The 15,121-nt window shown below is 46.3% G+C and overlaps 1 protein-coding gene across 1 annotated transcript; it reads left to right on the forward strand.

Annotated features, from left to right (window-relative positions):
* Positions 1-210: 210 nt before the first annotated feature.
* LOC119404738 (phospholipid scramblase 2-like) lies at positions 211-13,792 on the forward strand. The gene is made up of 4 exons (XM_049419379.1): positions 211-630; positions 10,404-10,621; positions 12,405-12,734; positions 13,707-13,792. Exons 1-4 carry the CDS (start codon positions 246-248, stop codon positions 13,779-13,781), a joined length of 1,008 nt encoding a protein of 335 aa, XP_049275336.1. The 5' UTR covers positions 211-245; the 3' UTR covers positions 13,782-13,792.
* The last annotated feature ends 1,329 nt before the right edge of the window (positions 13,793-15,121 follow it).

Raw genomic sequence — 15,121 nt, forward strand, 5'->3', positions numbered from 1 at the left:
TGACAATCGGGGCTCCTTTAAGAAGTACCTAAATCCATAGGCGTGTGCACAGGGAGCCACAAAATTTTCATCTCTTCAAACTTTCGTCTTCCCCTGAACTTCTGCCTCCTTTGGTTATGCAGGTGTGTTTTTGCACGTCATATACTGATAACGCCGTTTCTTTTTCAAGAGAACCACAGATCCACGGAGGAGCCGTAAGGATATAGAGCGAAGCTGAAGGCAGGCGAGGCGTCACCGAATCAACGATGCAACCGAAAGGACCCGCGGCTCTGCCATTCAGACCCATGGCGCCAACGACGTCACCGAGAGAGGCTGCGACTGCAGCGCCCCCGGTCAGACCCAATGCTCCGGTGCCGTGGCCTGCGGCGCCGATGACTGGTGGAGCTATGGCGGCGTCGGCGCAGCCAGTCGCAATGGTCATGCCTCCTGTAGTGACCGCGCCACCTGGCGGCGTTGGAAGGCCAACTGCAGCCGCTAGGACAGCGAGACAGCGTGGTCCGATCGTGCAGATGCCGGTGAAAGGGTCGGCGATTCCCGAGGTGGAACCGATCCCGGGCTGCCCGCCTGGACTCGAGTACCTGACGTGCATCGACCAGCTACTTGTGCACCAGCAGCTTCAGCTCTTGGAAAGTAGGTCAACGTTCCGTTGCGGAGAACTCGAATTAAGAGAATTTCTCTCCAAATCGAACACCTCAAACTAACAGTCCGATGCTCATTTAATTAAGACAACTCCATCATAGCGGACAAGGCGTAGGCTGCATCGAACTTGGGGTATTGGATACCAGCGACCCTGATAACGGGCGCGCCCCCTTAAAGGCGTGCGCAGGGTTCACCATTAGGGGGAGGGGGGCAAGTCTCACTGCAGCGCCCAACACCCCCTCCCCTCCTTAGTAAGTTTATTTCGCTCAATGAAAGCAATGTGACATTAAATGGCATTGCGTGCCATAAACATGGCGTCTATTGTTCAACTTAACTTAGTCGTTTTAACACTGCCCTAACCCCTCTCCTCGAAGGGCCGGTTTTTTTCACGGGGAAACGTAGAAACCCTATGTATAGTGCAACTTCTGAACAACTATGTGATCAAACGTTCAGTCGAAAGTCAGCGCTCTTCTTGTTTTTCAGTGTCTGATTTGGTCCTCCTTTGTTGAAACTGCAGAATTCCCTTGCTACGAACCAAGTAGTCAACACCGAGATAATTCTACTCTAAAATAGATGTGTTCAAAATGTGATGAAACATTCAAAAATCCAGAAATTCCAGAATTCTAAACGCTTTAGGCTTACCCTTTCGCTCAAAAGCTCTCACAAGACCTGTTCAAGCAGAATGCGAAGAAACCTTTAAAAATCTAGAAATGAAAATTTCTGGACGCTATAGTGCTACCTTTCACAAATGACATCCGAACTTACTTGAGCATCTGTGCATTTGCCAGATGATGGACACGCAAAGCAATACATTTAATGTTTACGTAAGCGCTTCATGTGCAGTGACATGCATCTGTGTATGCGATAATGTGCACAGTGCAGTGCAACTTCTAAACACCGTTTACTGCGCTGGTGCTGTGGCCCAGATGGTAAAGTGTTCGGCTCACGAGCGAAGGGGCGCTGGTTCGAATCCCGCTGACGGCCTTGCCGAGAAAAGTGAAAAGGCATGCCGCATGTGACGCAGCTGTCGTGGCTAAAATCCACATCCTTCGTCAAAAAGTGGTGGTTTCACATCGTAATGCTGAGCATGGAATGCTGCAATCATGCGTGTGCAAGGGCGCGCATTACCACGCCCACCTTCCAATTTGTAAGGGTGCACGGTAACCAGGTACTGACGAACGCTTACACTGTAGAATGGACGGCCACGCCTAAAAATAATGGTGGCTGTTTTATTTATTTTTTGCTTTTTAGCTTGAATATTTCATAAAAAAAAGGACCCCCGGTTCGCTGCACGGGAAGTGGCCACTGGTCCCGTGCAGCGGGTTGGGAGTCCTCCAAGCGTCCTAAGCCTCGCATCACAGCGGCACTGTACCACCACGAAGCCCGCCTGTACCCATTGAAAACCAGTGGGTGGCTGGCCGGCGCAACGGGGATCGAACCCGGCACCTCCCGTATTGGAAGCTGACGCCCAAGCGTTTCGCCACCAATGCGGTGAAGGTACCTGCAAACAATGCGCAACATATCGGTTCATGTAAATGCGTCGTGACTTAAAAAGAATTATTGAATAAATTAAATACACGTCAGGGTTAGTAGACCTGAAAGAAGGGGGGGGGGGGGCTATTCCAGGAACCCTTTGGCCAGAATCATATTTATAGCCTTACATTTATGGTTGCGATGTCCGCTCCGGGATTCGAACCAGCGCCCTTTAGGTTGCGAACGTAACAGCTTAGCCACTGGGCTATTGGAACGGCTTAGCAAACAGTGCTTACAATTTGGTCCGTACATTCTGCCATCCCATAATCATAAAATTTAATGCTAGGGCTTTTAACATCAAAGCTGTTCTAGTTCGGTGTAAAAGGTATGCTGCAACCATTTAGGTTGAAAATGGTCCCAAAATCTATTTGAACACTATGCGAGCAACCCTTCAAAAATCGAAAAATAGAACATTTCCAAAGGCTTACCATTTAGGTTGAAAATGGTCCCAAAATATAAATTCGTCACAATACGAGCAAACTTTCAAAAATCGAAAACTACAATAATTCAAATGGCTGTAGGCTTGCCATTTAGGTTTAAAAGGGTCGTAAAATATATTTCACCGCAATACGAGCATGCTTTAAAAATCGGAAAATACAACATTTCCAAGGGCTGTAGGCTTGACAATTAGGTTAAAAATGGTTCCGAAATCTATTTCACCACAATACGAGCAAACTTTCAAAAATTGAAAAATACAACACTTGCAAAGGCTGTAGGCTGGCCAGTTAGGTTGAAAATGGTTCCGATATCTATTTCAACGCAATACGAGCAAACTTTCAAAAATCGAAAAATACAACACTTCCAATAATAATAATAATATCTGGGGTTTAACGTCCCAAAACCACGATATGATTATGAGAGACGCCGTAGTGGAGGGCTCCGGAAATTTCGACCACCTGGGGTTCTTTAACGTGCACCTAAATCTAAGTACACGGGCCTCAAACATTTTCGCCTCCATCGAAAATGCAGCCGCCGCGGCCGGGATTCGATCCCGCGACCTTCGGGTCAGCAGTCGAGCGCCATAACCACTAGACCACCGTGGCGGGGAGTACAACACTTCCAAAGGCTGTAGGCTTGCCAATTAGGTTGAAAATGGTTCCGATATCTATTTCAACGCAATACGAGCAAACTTTCAAAAATCGAAAAATACAGCACTTCCAAAGGCTGTAGGCTTGCCAGTTAGGTTGAAAATGGTTCCGATATCTATTTCAACGCAATACGAGCAAACTTTCAAAAATCGAAAAATACAACACTTCCAAAGGCTGTAGGCTTGCCAGTTAGGTTGAAAATAGTTCCGATATCTATTTCAACGCAATATGAGCAAACTTTCAAAAATCGAAAAATACAACGCTTCCAAAGGCTGTAGGCTTGCCAATTAGGTTGAAAATGGCCCGAAAATCTATTTCACCGCAATACGACCAAACTTTCAAAAATGGAAAAATGCATTATTTTGGAAGGCTGCAGGCTTTCCATCTAGGCAAAAATGGCCCCAAACTCTATTTCATCACAATACGAGCAAACTTTCAAAATTCGAAAAATAACACATTTCCAAAGGCTTGAAAGTTACGTTGAAAGGGGTCGCAATATCTATTTCACCACAGTACGACCATACTTACAAAAATCGAAAAATCGAACATTTCCTAACACCTAGACGCTTGCCATTAAAGTTGAAAATTTCCCCCAAAATCTTTCACCACAGCCAGGAATTTTTTTCGGAGAAAAGGGGGGGGGGGGTTGGGCACTTGCTGAACGCTTTGGCTACATCAGTAAAAGGTCTCCTTTTATTACTTCTTTTCGATAAAACACCCCCCTCCATCAGCATTCCGGGGAGAGGGGCGGGTATCTAGGGCACCCTCCTGGCTACGGGCCTGCTGACAGTGCCTTAAGGTTAAATGAATGTGCTTGAATAATTTCGCTTTCCAAGTTATCGTGCGACCGATACGGAGACATGGTGTTTTTCAAAAGAGCAGAGTGTTCGGCCGAACACAAACTGCGTATTAGGAACTAAGCTTGTGTACAATTCTTCGTTGTAAACGGTATGAATGCACTGCTTTTTTTCCATGCCAGCACGTTTTCTCAGCGGGCGCATGATGACCTCTAGCTCACGCGTAATCGTTGAGGCATATTTCCTGAAAATGGAAGGAAGAAGTAGTCGTATTAGTACGCAATCACTCTCACGGTACACAGTGCACAGTGTGGGTATTAGGCTTCGTGCATCCCTTCAGTAGTTAGACCTAGGCACAAGTGCCTATTCACATAACAACGGAAAACAATTTATTTAACGCTCACACGTCAGCACGACGACCGAAGGCGCGCAAGGCAGGGCAGGCAGGAAGTGAGAAGCAGGCGAGCAGTAACTCCCGGCAGACTGGTTGTTGTTGAAGCTATAGATCCTCTCCGTGAGCGGCGCGAAGGCAGCCACATTTTAAGAAACAGGAATGGCCACGCGCATCGCTAATGCGCATCACGTGCTGCTATCAAGACAGCCCGCGAGGGCGTGTCTCGTACAACATATATATCTCGCATTTTGTGATCAAACGTTCAGTCGAAAGTCAGCGCTCTTCTTGTTTTCCAGTGTCTGATTTGGTCCTCCTTTGTTGAAACTTGAGAATTCCCTTGCTACGAAGCAAGCAGTCAACACCGAGATAATTCTACTCTAAAATAGATGTGTTCAAAATGTGATGGAACATTCAAAAATCCATAAATTCCACAATTCTAAACGCTTTAGGCTTACCCTTTCGCTCAAAAGCTCTCACAAGACCTGTTCAAGCAGAATGCGAAGAAACCTTTAAAAATCTAGAAATGAAAATTTCTGGACGCTATAGTGCTACCTTTCCGTTCACAAATGACATCCGAACTTACCTGAGAATCTGTGCATTTGCCCTATGATGGACACGCAAAGCAATACATTTAATGTTTACGTAAGCGCTTCATGTGCAGTGACATGCATCTGTGTATGCGATAATGTGCACAGTGCAGTGCAACTTCTAAACACCGTTTACTGCGCGGGTGCTGTGGCCCAGATGGTAAAGTGTTCGGCTCACGAGCGAAGGGGCGCTGGTTCGAATCCCGCTGACGGCCTTGCCGAGAAAAGTGAAAAGGCATGCCGCACGTGACTCAGTTGTCGTGGCTGAAATCCACATCGTTCGTCAAAAAGTGGTGGTTTCACATCGTAATGCTGAGCATGGAATGCTGCAATCATGCGTGTGCAAGGGCGCGCATTACCACGCCCACCTTCCAATTTGTAAGGGTGCTCGGTAACCAGGTACTGACCAACGCTTAAACACTGTAGAATGGACGGCCACGCCTAAAAATAATGGTGGCTGTTTTATTTATTTTTTGCTTTTTAGCTTGAATATTTAATAAAAAAAGGACCCCCGGTTCGCTGCACGGGAAGTGGCCACTGGTCCCGTGCAGCGGGTTGGGAGTCCTCCAAGCGTCCTAAGCCTCGCATCACAGCGGTATGCACCACCACGAAGCCCGCCTGTACCCATTGAAAACCAGTGGGTGGCTGGCCGGCGCAATGGGGATCGAACCCGGCACCTCCCGTATTGGAAGCTGACGCCCAAGCGTTTCGCCACCAATGCGGTGAAGGTACCTGCAAACAATGCGCAACATATCGGTTCATGAAAATGCGTCGTGACTTAAAAAGAATCATTGAATAAATTAAAGAAACGTCAGGGTTAGTAGACCTGAAAGAGGGGGCTATTCTGAAAGAGGGGGGGGGGGCTGAAAGAGGGGGGACCTGGAAGAGGGGGGGCTATTCCAGGAACCCTTTGGCCAGAATCATATTTATAGCCCTACATTTTTGGTTCGATGCCCGCTCCGGGATTCGAACCAGCGCCCTTTAGGTTGCGAACGTAACAGCTTATCCACTGGGCTATTGGAGCGGCTTAGCAAACAGTGCTTACAATTTGGTCCGTACATTCTTACAGCCCATAATCATAAAATTTAATGCTAGGGCTTTTAACATCGAAGCGGTTCTAGTTCAGTGTAAAAGGTAGGCTGCAACCATTTAGGTTGAAAATGGTCCCAAAATCTATTTGAACACAATGCGAGCAACCCTTCAAAAATCGAAAAATAGAACATTTCCAAAGGCTTACCATTTAGGTTGAAAATGGTCACAAAATATAAATTCGCCACAATACGAGCAAACTTTCAAAAATCGAAAACTACAATAATTCAAATTGCTGTAGGCTTGCCATTTAGGTTTAAAAGGGTCGTAAAATATATTTCACCGCAATACGAGCATGCTTTAAAAATCGGAAAATACAACATTTCCAAGGGCTGTAGGCTTGCCAATTAGGTTGAAAATGGTTCCGAAATGTATTTCACCACAATACGAGCAAACTTGCAAAAATTGAAAAAAAAATACAACACTTCCAAAGGCTGTAGGCTTGCCAGTTAGGTTGAAAATGGTCCCAAAATCTATTTCACCACAATACGAGCAAACTTACAAATATCGAAAAATATAACACTTCTAAAGGCTGTAGGCTTGCCAATTAGGTTGAAAATGGTCCCAAAATCTAATTCACCGCAATACGAGCAAACTTTCAAAAATCGAGAAATACAACGCTTCCAAAGGCTAGGCTTGCCACTTAGGATGAAAATGGTCCCAAAATCTAATTCACCGCAATACGAGCATGCTTTAAAAATCGGAAAATACAACATTTCCAAGGGCTGTAGGCTTGACAATTAGGTTGAAAATGGTTCCGAAATCTATTTCACCACAATACGAGCAAACTTTCAAAAATTGAAAAATACAACACTTCCAAAGGCTGTAGGCTTGCCAATTAGGTTGAAAATGGTTCCGAAATCTATTTCACCACAATACGAGCAAACTTTCAAAAATTGAGAAATACAACACTTCCAAAGGCTGTAGGCGTGCCAATTAGGTTGAAAATGGTCCCAAAATCTATTTCACCACAATACGAGCAAACTTTCAAAAATCGAAATAAAAAACAAATTTGCAAAGGCTGTAGGCTTGCGATTTAGGTTGAAAATGGTTCCGAATCTATTTCACCATAATACGAACAAACTTTCAAAAATCGAAAAAAAAAATTTCTAAAGGCTGTAGGCTTGCGATTTAGGTTGAAAATGGCCTGAGAATCTTTATCACCGCAATACGACCAAACTTTCAAAAATAAAAAAAAAGTACGATATTTCCAAAAGGCTTGCCATTTAGGCTGTGAATGGTCTCAGAATCTATATCACCACAATCCTACGCAACCTTCAAAGATCGAAGAATGCAATATTTCCGAAGGCTGCAGGCCTGCCATTTTGGTTGAAAATGGTCCCGAAATATATTTCACCACAATACGAGCAATCTTTCAAAAATCGTAAAGTACAACATTTCCAAAGGCTGTAGGTTGCCATTTAGGTTGAAAATGGTCCCATTTTTTTGGGGGCCATTTGGGTTGAAAATGGTCCCCTAATCTATTTCACCCCAATACGATCAAACTAGAAAAAATACATTTGGAAAGGCTGCAGGCTTGCCATTTAGGGTGAAAATGGTCACAAAATCTATTTCACCACAATATGATCAAACTTTCAAAAATCGGAAAATACAACACTTCCAAAGGCTGTAGGCTTGCCAATTAGGTTGAAAATGGTTCCGATATCTATGTCCACGCAATAGGACCAAACTTTCAAAAATGGAAAAATGCATTATTTTCGAAGGCTGTAGGCTTGCTATCTAGGCAAAAATGGCCCCAAAGTCTATTTCATCACAATGCGAGCAAACTTTCAAAAATCGAAAAATAACACATTTCCAAAGGCTGTAGGATTGCCAGTTACGTGAAAGGGGTCGCAATATCTATTTCACCACAGTACGACCAAACTTTGAAAAATCGAAAAATAGTACATTTCCTAACACCTAGACGCTTGCCATTAATGTTGAAAATTGCCCCAAAATCTTTCACCGCAGCCAGGAATCTTTTTCGGAGAGGGGGGGGGGGGGGGTTGGGCACTTGCTGAACGCTTTGGCTACTTCAGTAAAGGTCTACTTTTATTACTTCTTTTCGATAAAACACCCCCCTCCATCAGAATTCCGGGGAGAGGGGCGGGTATCTAGGGCACCCTCCTGGCTACGGGCCTGCTGACAGTGCCTTAAGGTTAAATGAATGTGCTTGAATAATTTCGCTTTCCAAGTTATCGTGAGACCGATACGAAGACATAGTGTTTTAGAAAAGAGCAGAGCGTTCGGCCGAACACAAACTGCATATTAGGAACTAAGCTTGCGTACAATTCTTCATTGTAAATGGTATGAATGCACTGCTTTTTTCCATGCCAGGACGTTTTCTCAGCGGGCGCATGATGACCTCTAGCTCACACGTAATCATTGAGGCATATTTCCTGAAAATGGAAGGAAGAAGTAGTCGTATTAGTACGCAATCACTCTCACGGTACACAGTGTGGGTATTGGGCTTCGTGCATCCCTTCAGTAGTTAGTCCTAGGCACAAGTGCCTATTCACATAACAACAGAAAACAATTTCTTTAACGCTCACACGTCAGCACGACGACCGAAGGCGCGCAAGGAAGGGCAGGCAGGAAGCGAGCAGGGGAATTGTACACTCTGCGCGACCTATCCGTGAAAGGCGTTGCAGGGAGTGTGCTTATATATAGGTAGCATTCAGTTTGGGTATCTCTCAAAAATTGCTAACCAGGTGTTCCACACGACTCAATACCTGGAGCCCTTCTGTTTCTAAGATTTATTTATGAGGCCTCTTAACTGTCTTATCAATTCTGTCTGTCCTTATGTGCTGATTAAACAACTGTCAATAGACCATTCAATACAACTGTCTAATACAGCTGAGCAGACCGCCTAAACACTAAGATGAACGTTGATAGAAAACGTTTATCTGACTGGCGTATATTTACTTGCCACATCAATGTTTCAGTGCGAACGCGCCGCGTAAGGACGGCTATGATCAACTGAGATAATGGAGAACGCTCTAAAGTTCTTCACCTGGGGCTAGTTGATGTGTTATGCTGAAGGGTAATGATACGCTGCAAAGGTACACACATTCGAAAACCTCGCACGCTCCCTGACGCATTCGCCTAAGGCGATTCCAAGGCGGAGGCCATCTTATTATCCTTTCGATTGCGAAGCTGGTTAGCAAATCGTTCCCTGTCCGACGAACCCAAAAACTGTCATCATATATGGGTATGTGCCACAGAACTTGGGTAAATCCCACTACTCACCCCTGGTCCACTAAAAATGAAGAAGGCAACAGTTAGCATAACAACAAATGGCTGCGAAGCGACGGCGGCGAGCCGAAGAACCTGAGTACGTAGAAAGAAGTAATACTAGGCCAGGAGAAAGGCAACGGCAGCTGCGAGAAAACGCAGAAGCGATGGAAAGCCTACGCCGACGATGACGTGCCCGTAGATTTATGAGAGGTGCGAACGCTTGGTATCAGCGCGAGTTCCTGTCTCTGGAGTTTGGACATCTGTGTCATGTCTGTGACTGTATGTTATTTAAGGCGAACCTCTCTGCACTGAGAATCAACGTAGAAACAACCTAGCATCACCTGGCTAAAGCCTAGCAACGACCGAGAAGCAACCTAGAAACAACCGGCATCACCTAGCTAAGGCCTAAAAACAACCTAGAAGCAACGAGATTAGTCTTCAGAATTGTCCACTTTCGCTGTTTGAAGCTTTGCGCGGCTTAGTGCAAGCTTCGCCAATTTTTTCCTTCTCAGTCGATGTATTGATCCTCCCCCCTCCCCTACGAAAGCTTTCTGCACGTAGCGTGATTTCGCACTGCCTCCAGGATCGGAGGCATTGTAAGCGTTCTGCATCCTCACCTGGTTTTGCATTGCCTCCGTGATCGGCCCACCGTTGACCAAGCAACGATGTCATATCACAATGTCATCATGTGATGTCACATTATGTGAAGTCATAGTGAAGTCACAGTGACGTCCTAGTGACGTCACAAATTTTTGCTATCTTGAGGTTATCACATGATGCTTTTTTTTCCTAACTTGTATCCGACGCCAAAGCCGACGGTCAATTTTCGCCTTTGATGAGCCATCTCAGGTTTTAGCCTAATACCCACAAGAACACGAAACGGACCTTGACCTTAAGCCGTGTCTGTTTCGTGTTCTTGGGATTATTCGTCTCTGTGCATCTCTGCAGTGCACGGCTACCCTTCAGAGGTAATGAAATCTACGTAGTCACTGGAAGTGTCTTCCTTCTGACGAAAAGTCGCCCATATTCTGCCGCGCAGTCTTCGTGCCGTACGAGCAGCGGAACAGGTACATCGTGAAGAACACCATGTCCCAGTACATCTTCACGGCGGTCGAGGAGTGCGACCTGGCTACTCGCTGCTGCTGCGGCAGCAATCGTCCTTTCGAGATGTCGCTCAACGACTTCCGCGACATCGAAGTGATGCGGCTATTTCGACCGCTGCGCTGCAATTCCTGTCTTTGCTTCTGTTGCTTACAGGTACGCATAAACGTATCATTAATGTCTAATACAGGGGTTCTCAGTCATGAATGTTTCGGGGACCCTTCGTGAACTGATAGAAGTGATGGGACCCCTTGCAGTGAGAGAAAGGGGGGGGGGGCATAAGTTAACACAACATGCAGCTTGAAATAGGTGCTTTTTATTTCCTCCTGGCAAATAAAGGTCAAACTAAAGGGCCACGCCAGTTCGATCTCAACAGCTTGTCAATAAGTTGTTCGGTCTGCAGCCACATTCAACATCTTAATAGTTATATTTGCTATTCAAATGTGCAAATCTCAAAAAGGCACGCTTGCGTGCATATGTCGTACAAAACTGTAACAATAGCTTTACCGCCATCTCATGTGATGGGCAAACATAAGTCAGCTCCGCCGCAATGCAAAACTGTTACGCGGTGAAGCATACCAAAAATCAGAAGGGGCCCCTTGACACCTTGTGCGCACGGCAGTGGCACGGAGAATAGTTATGCTAGAGTTGCAAGTACAGTAATAATAATGTCTGGGGTTTTTACGCGCCAAATTCACGATATGATTTTGAGACATGCCTTAGAGGGGGAGACCCCGGGTAAATTTCGACCGCCTGGGGTTTTTTAAACCCTTTGAGGTACACGGGACGCACATGTCCCCATGACCAGCCATGACTGTAGCTAAAGAACTGCCTCGTCGAGGGACGTAAAACTTGCACATTTGACTCCTTTAAGCTAGCTTAGCAGAACATTGCATTTTTGTCGGCATCACTGCCTTACAAATTTCACCAGAAGAGCCGTTTGTGGCGCGGGTGGGAAAACTGGTGGGTCTCCAGTTTTCTAGTGTACCTCAGAGGGTTAACCTGCACCTGAATCTATGCACACGGGCACGTAGTATTTTGCCTCAATCGTAATGCGGCCGCCGCGGCTGGGATTCGATTCCGCGAGTCAGCAGTCTTAGTAATAACATGGTCCCTCAATACTTAGTAATATCATGGTTCCTCAAAGTATTAAGGGACCATGGTAATATTACGAAAGACAACACGGAAAAGAAAGGTTCTCGAACTGTTAATGTTATCGGGTACAATCATGTACGTATGTCAAGAATGGTTGCTTGCTGGTATAGTTGGTTCACGGGAACTCTTGTAACAGCGCGAAAAAGTTACTCCCTGTCGTCGTCGTTTCCACTTTTTCGCGCTGTTACACGAGCGTGTTGAGCAGTGGCGTAGCCAGAAATTTTTTTCGAGGGGAGCGGGGGGTTCAACCATACTTAATGTATGTTCAGACGTGCGTTTGTACGTGTGCGTATATATATACACAAGCAAAATTGAGAATTTTTGAGGGGGAGGGGGTGAACCCCCCCTCTCCAACACCCCTTCCCCCTAGCTACGTCGGTGACAGTGGGGACGGAAAGAAACGCTAACAGTGCGGCGTCTACATTATCTGCTGTTTCGCATTTCTTTTCAAGCAGTTGTAGCCCGGGTGGTAATAAAAAGCCTCTACAGAGTCGTCCATGATACAATCAAGAACCATTCTAGTATATTTTTATTGCCGTCAATGTCAGAGCGTGGTGGAAACAGCGCGCCGCGCTGTTCGCGTTTCTTTCCATCCCCCATGTACTCATAGGCGTGCGCAGGGTTCCCCATCAGGGGAGGGGGGGGCAAGGTTCATCGCAGCGCCCCCCCCCACCCTACTATGTCATTGTATGCCCCCCCCCTGCCCCCCTGTGCGCACGCCTATGCATGTACATACTCCTGCACTGTTCGATCGAAATCGAGCCGAGACGTCCTGTGCGCGCAGGAAATGGAGGTGTGCGCTCCGCCTGGCACCGTCATCGGTTGGCTACGGCAGGAGTGCACCGCCATCTTTCCGCAGTTCTCGGTGCTGGACAGCGACAAGAACGTGGTGCTCCAGATCAAGGGGCCGTTCTGCACGACGGCGGTGGTGTGCAACGACATCGTCTTCGACGTCACCACCAAGGACGGCAAGACCAAGATCGGCCAGTTAACGAAGAACTGGACGGGTCTTCTTCGGGAAGCCTTCACCGACATCGACAACTTCACGCTGGCCTTCCCCATCGACCTGGACGTCAAGATGAAGGCTGTGCTGCTCGGTGCTGTCTTCTTGATTGTGAGTATTATTATGACGACGCTTAACAAGGTAGTGAATTATAGTGTGCTTCAGTTCATACCGTAGTATTTCATCTATTTTATTGCGTGGAACTGTGTTACGGTGTTGTGGATATTTCGCTGAAGGTCGAAGAAGATGGGGCCAGCTACAAACACAAACAAACAAACAAACAAACAAACAAACAAACAAACATACAAACACACACACACACACACACACACACACACACACACATCATATGTGTCCCAGCTAGCTCGAGCCAAGCTAATTAAAAGAGTGCAACGAGATGCGAAGGTGCAACCAACGGCACTTCGTTAGCGGTGAGCTCGCGAATAAGGATAGTTATATTGTCACGCTTAGTTCCGTTGTGAATTGCCTCGGACGTAAATGACTGAATAACAACGTTTAGTTTTAACGATTTACATAGCTTTCGTATGGGAAGCAGAAAGGCCAGAGCTCTGGATACGTGCCGTTGAACGTATTGGGTAAGCGAATTACGTGTTAGATAAGCGAATTTTCAGGAAACCGAGCCTCGACACAAAAAAAGAGGGTGGTCTTTTGTGGTCCATGCACATTCGCTTGCGGACCGCTCTCTTCACACTACCCAGTTAGCTCCGTTAGGGCTGCGATGAGCGCACTGGTGCCGGTTTTATGCAGCACCGCTTGGGCACAGTCTGACGTCTACAGGCAAAGCAAGCGCGCGACAGCAGAGCGCGCTTGTGTGTGCGTATGTGCGTTAGTGTATGTGCATGTGTGTGCTTGCGTACGTGCATGCGCGCGTTTGTGTGTGTGTAATGCAAGTACGCTTTTCAATCCGGTTGGTTACTGGAATTTATCTGTATCACACCTGATGTGCATAAATAAATAAACCCCCACCTCGGTATCTCTATGACCTTGCAAGAAGCCTGTTGTATGCTTTTAGAGTAAACGCTGGTAGCATGGTAAACTGTGCGACGTTACGACTCCGTGCAGGACTTCATTTTCTTCGAGAACGGCGCGGCCGGTCCAATCGGCGGCTTCGACGCTCCCGGCAACGTCTTGAATTAGTTGTCCCACCACGTGGTCTCCGACACTGGCTGCTGCAAAGCGCCGTTGCAGCAACGGCGCGTGGCCGGAGCTAATCGCGGAGGCCACGTCCACCATCACCGATCTCACTACGCGTCCCTGGAGAACCAGCCGGAAGCTGCTCACGGAAGCGGCGAGAGCAGCGAGCCTCAGAGACTGGTTCAGCACGGCCGGTTGTACGGATCAGTGGACGCAGCATCAAGTTGCCATTTCTTATTACAATTATCGGAGCTATTCTACACTAGACTGTTTTCGCACTTTTCCAGCGTGTTTCACACGCGATGTATACCTTTACGGGGACTGCTAAATTATTAGTAAGTTATTTGTATATATTGTTTAAACTTGTCCGCGTCGCTTTGTCATGCACTTCTTTTTACTCGCATCTGTTGTCGACACAAAAATAAAATTCCAGGAACTCCTGAAGCCCTTGTGTGTCATACTGTCGCGCGGAAAGCTGTCGTTCTCTCTCTCTCACAAACACACACGCACGCACACATACAGGATGTTGCTCTTGACCTTGAGCTATCGTGAAGACGCGATCTGTAGCCGGTTGTTTTTTTCGACCACTTTCATTTATATGTTTTATTAACTCTTTCCGGCACGGTGGTCACCGACGGTAACCACCTTTTCTTCATTTTTTGTTTCTCTTGAAGTGCACGAGCCCCTCGCGTCGTATTTTATACGGCACGTTTCTAAAGCTTTCAACATAGTGACAGAGATGATGCCGCTTCGTTTGGGCTTCATTGTTACGGGTTTACGTCTGTTTTCATCCGGCTGCCGTCGTCTTCAAGGCGGGCTGAACGATGGACCCGAGATAATTTTACAGAAATGGAAGTATGGCCGGTTCTTAAGTTGATAGCTTAGGACAACACTTTGTATAAGTAGCTAATACCAAGGAATACAGAAATTAAGAGCTGTACCCAGTCAGCACGGAGCACTGTGTCGCTAAAGTTGGTGGTCACCTAGAGATACCACCGTGCATGAAGGGTCTTAGAAGGCTGGTAATATATTATTTTGTACTGGTTCTTGGAGGAGAAGTTCTGCGAAACACTTTAATGAGCCTTCGAGATTGAGACAGATGTGTGGTAATATACAATGTCCCCGTGCTCCTGCAGGGAAAAAAGCACTGTTTTGCAGCCTTCCACCGAAACTGACTGGTTGACCCTTACTGCACGGTGGTCACCTCAGGTGACCACCTCATATCTTTTGAACTAAAGGTGCCATTTTTTTTTTTTGCTTGTGAGAAAATTATTTTCTCAAAAAGAATTCACCATTTATGCAGTTCTGTGCATAAAAGAGTTAACCAAGTTTCCGTACGCTTC

This window comes from Rhipicephalus sanguineus, chromosome 9 (assembly GCF_013339695.2).
Source record: "Rhipicephalus sanguineus isolate Rsan-2018 chromosome 9, BIME_Rsan_1.4, whole genome shotgun sequence".
Lineage (NCBI taxonomy): Eukaryota > Metazoa > Arthropoda > Arachnida > Ixodida > Ixodidae > Rhipicephalus > Rhipicephalus sanguineus.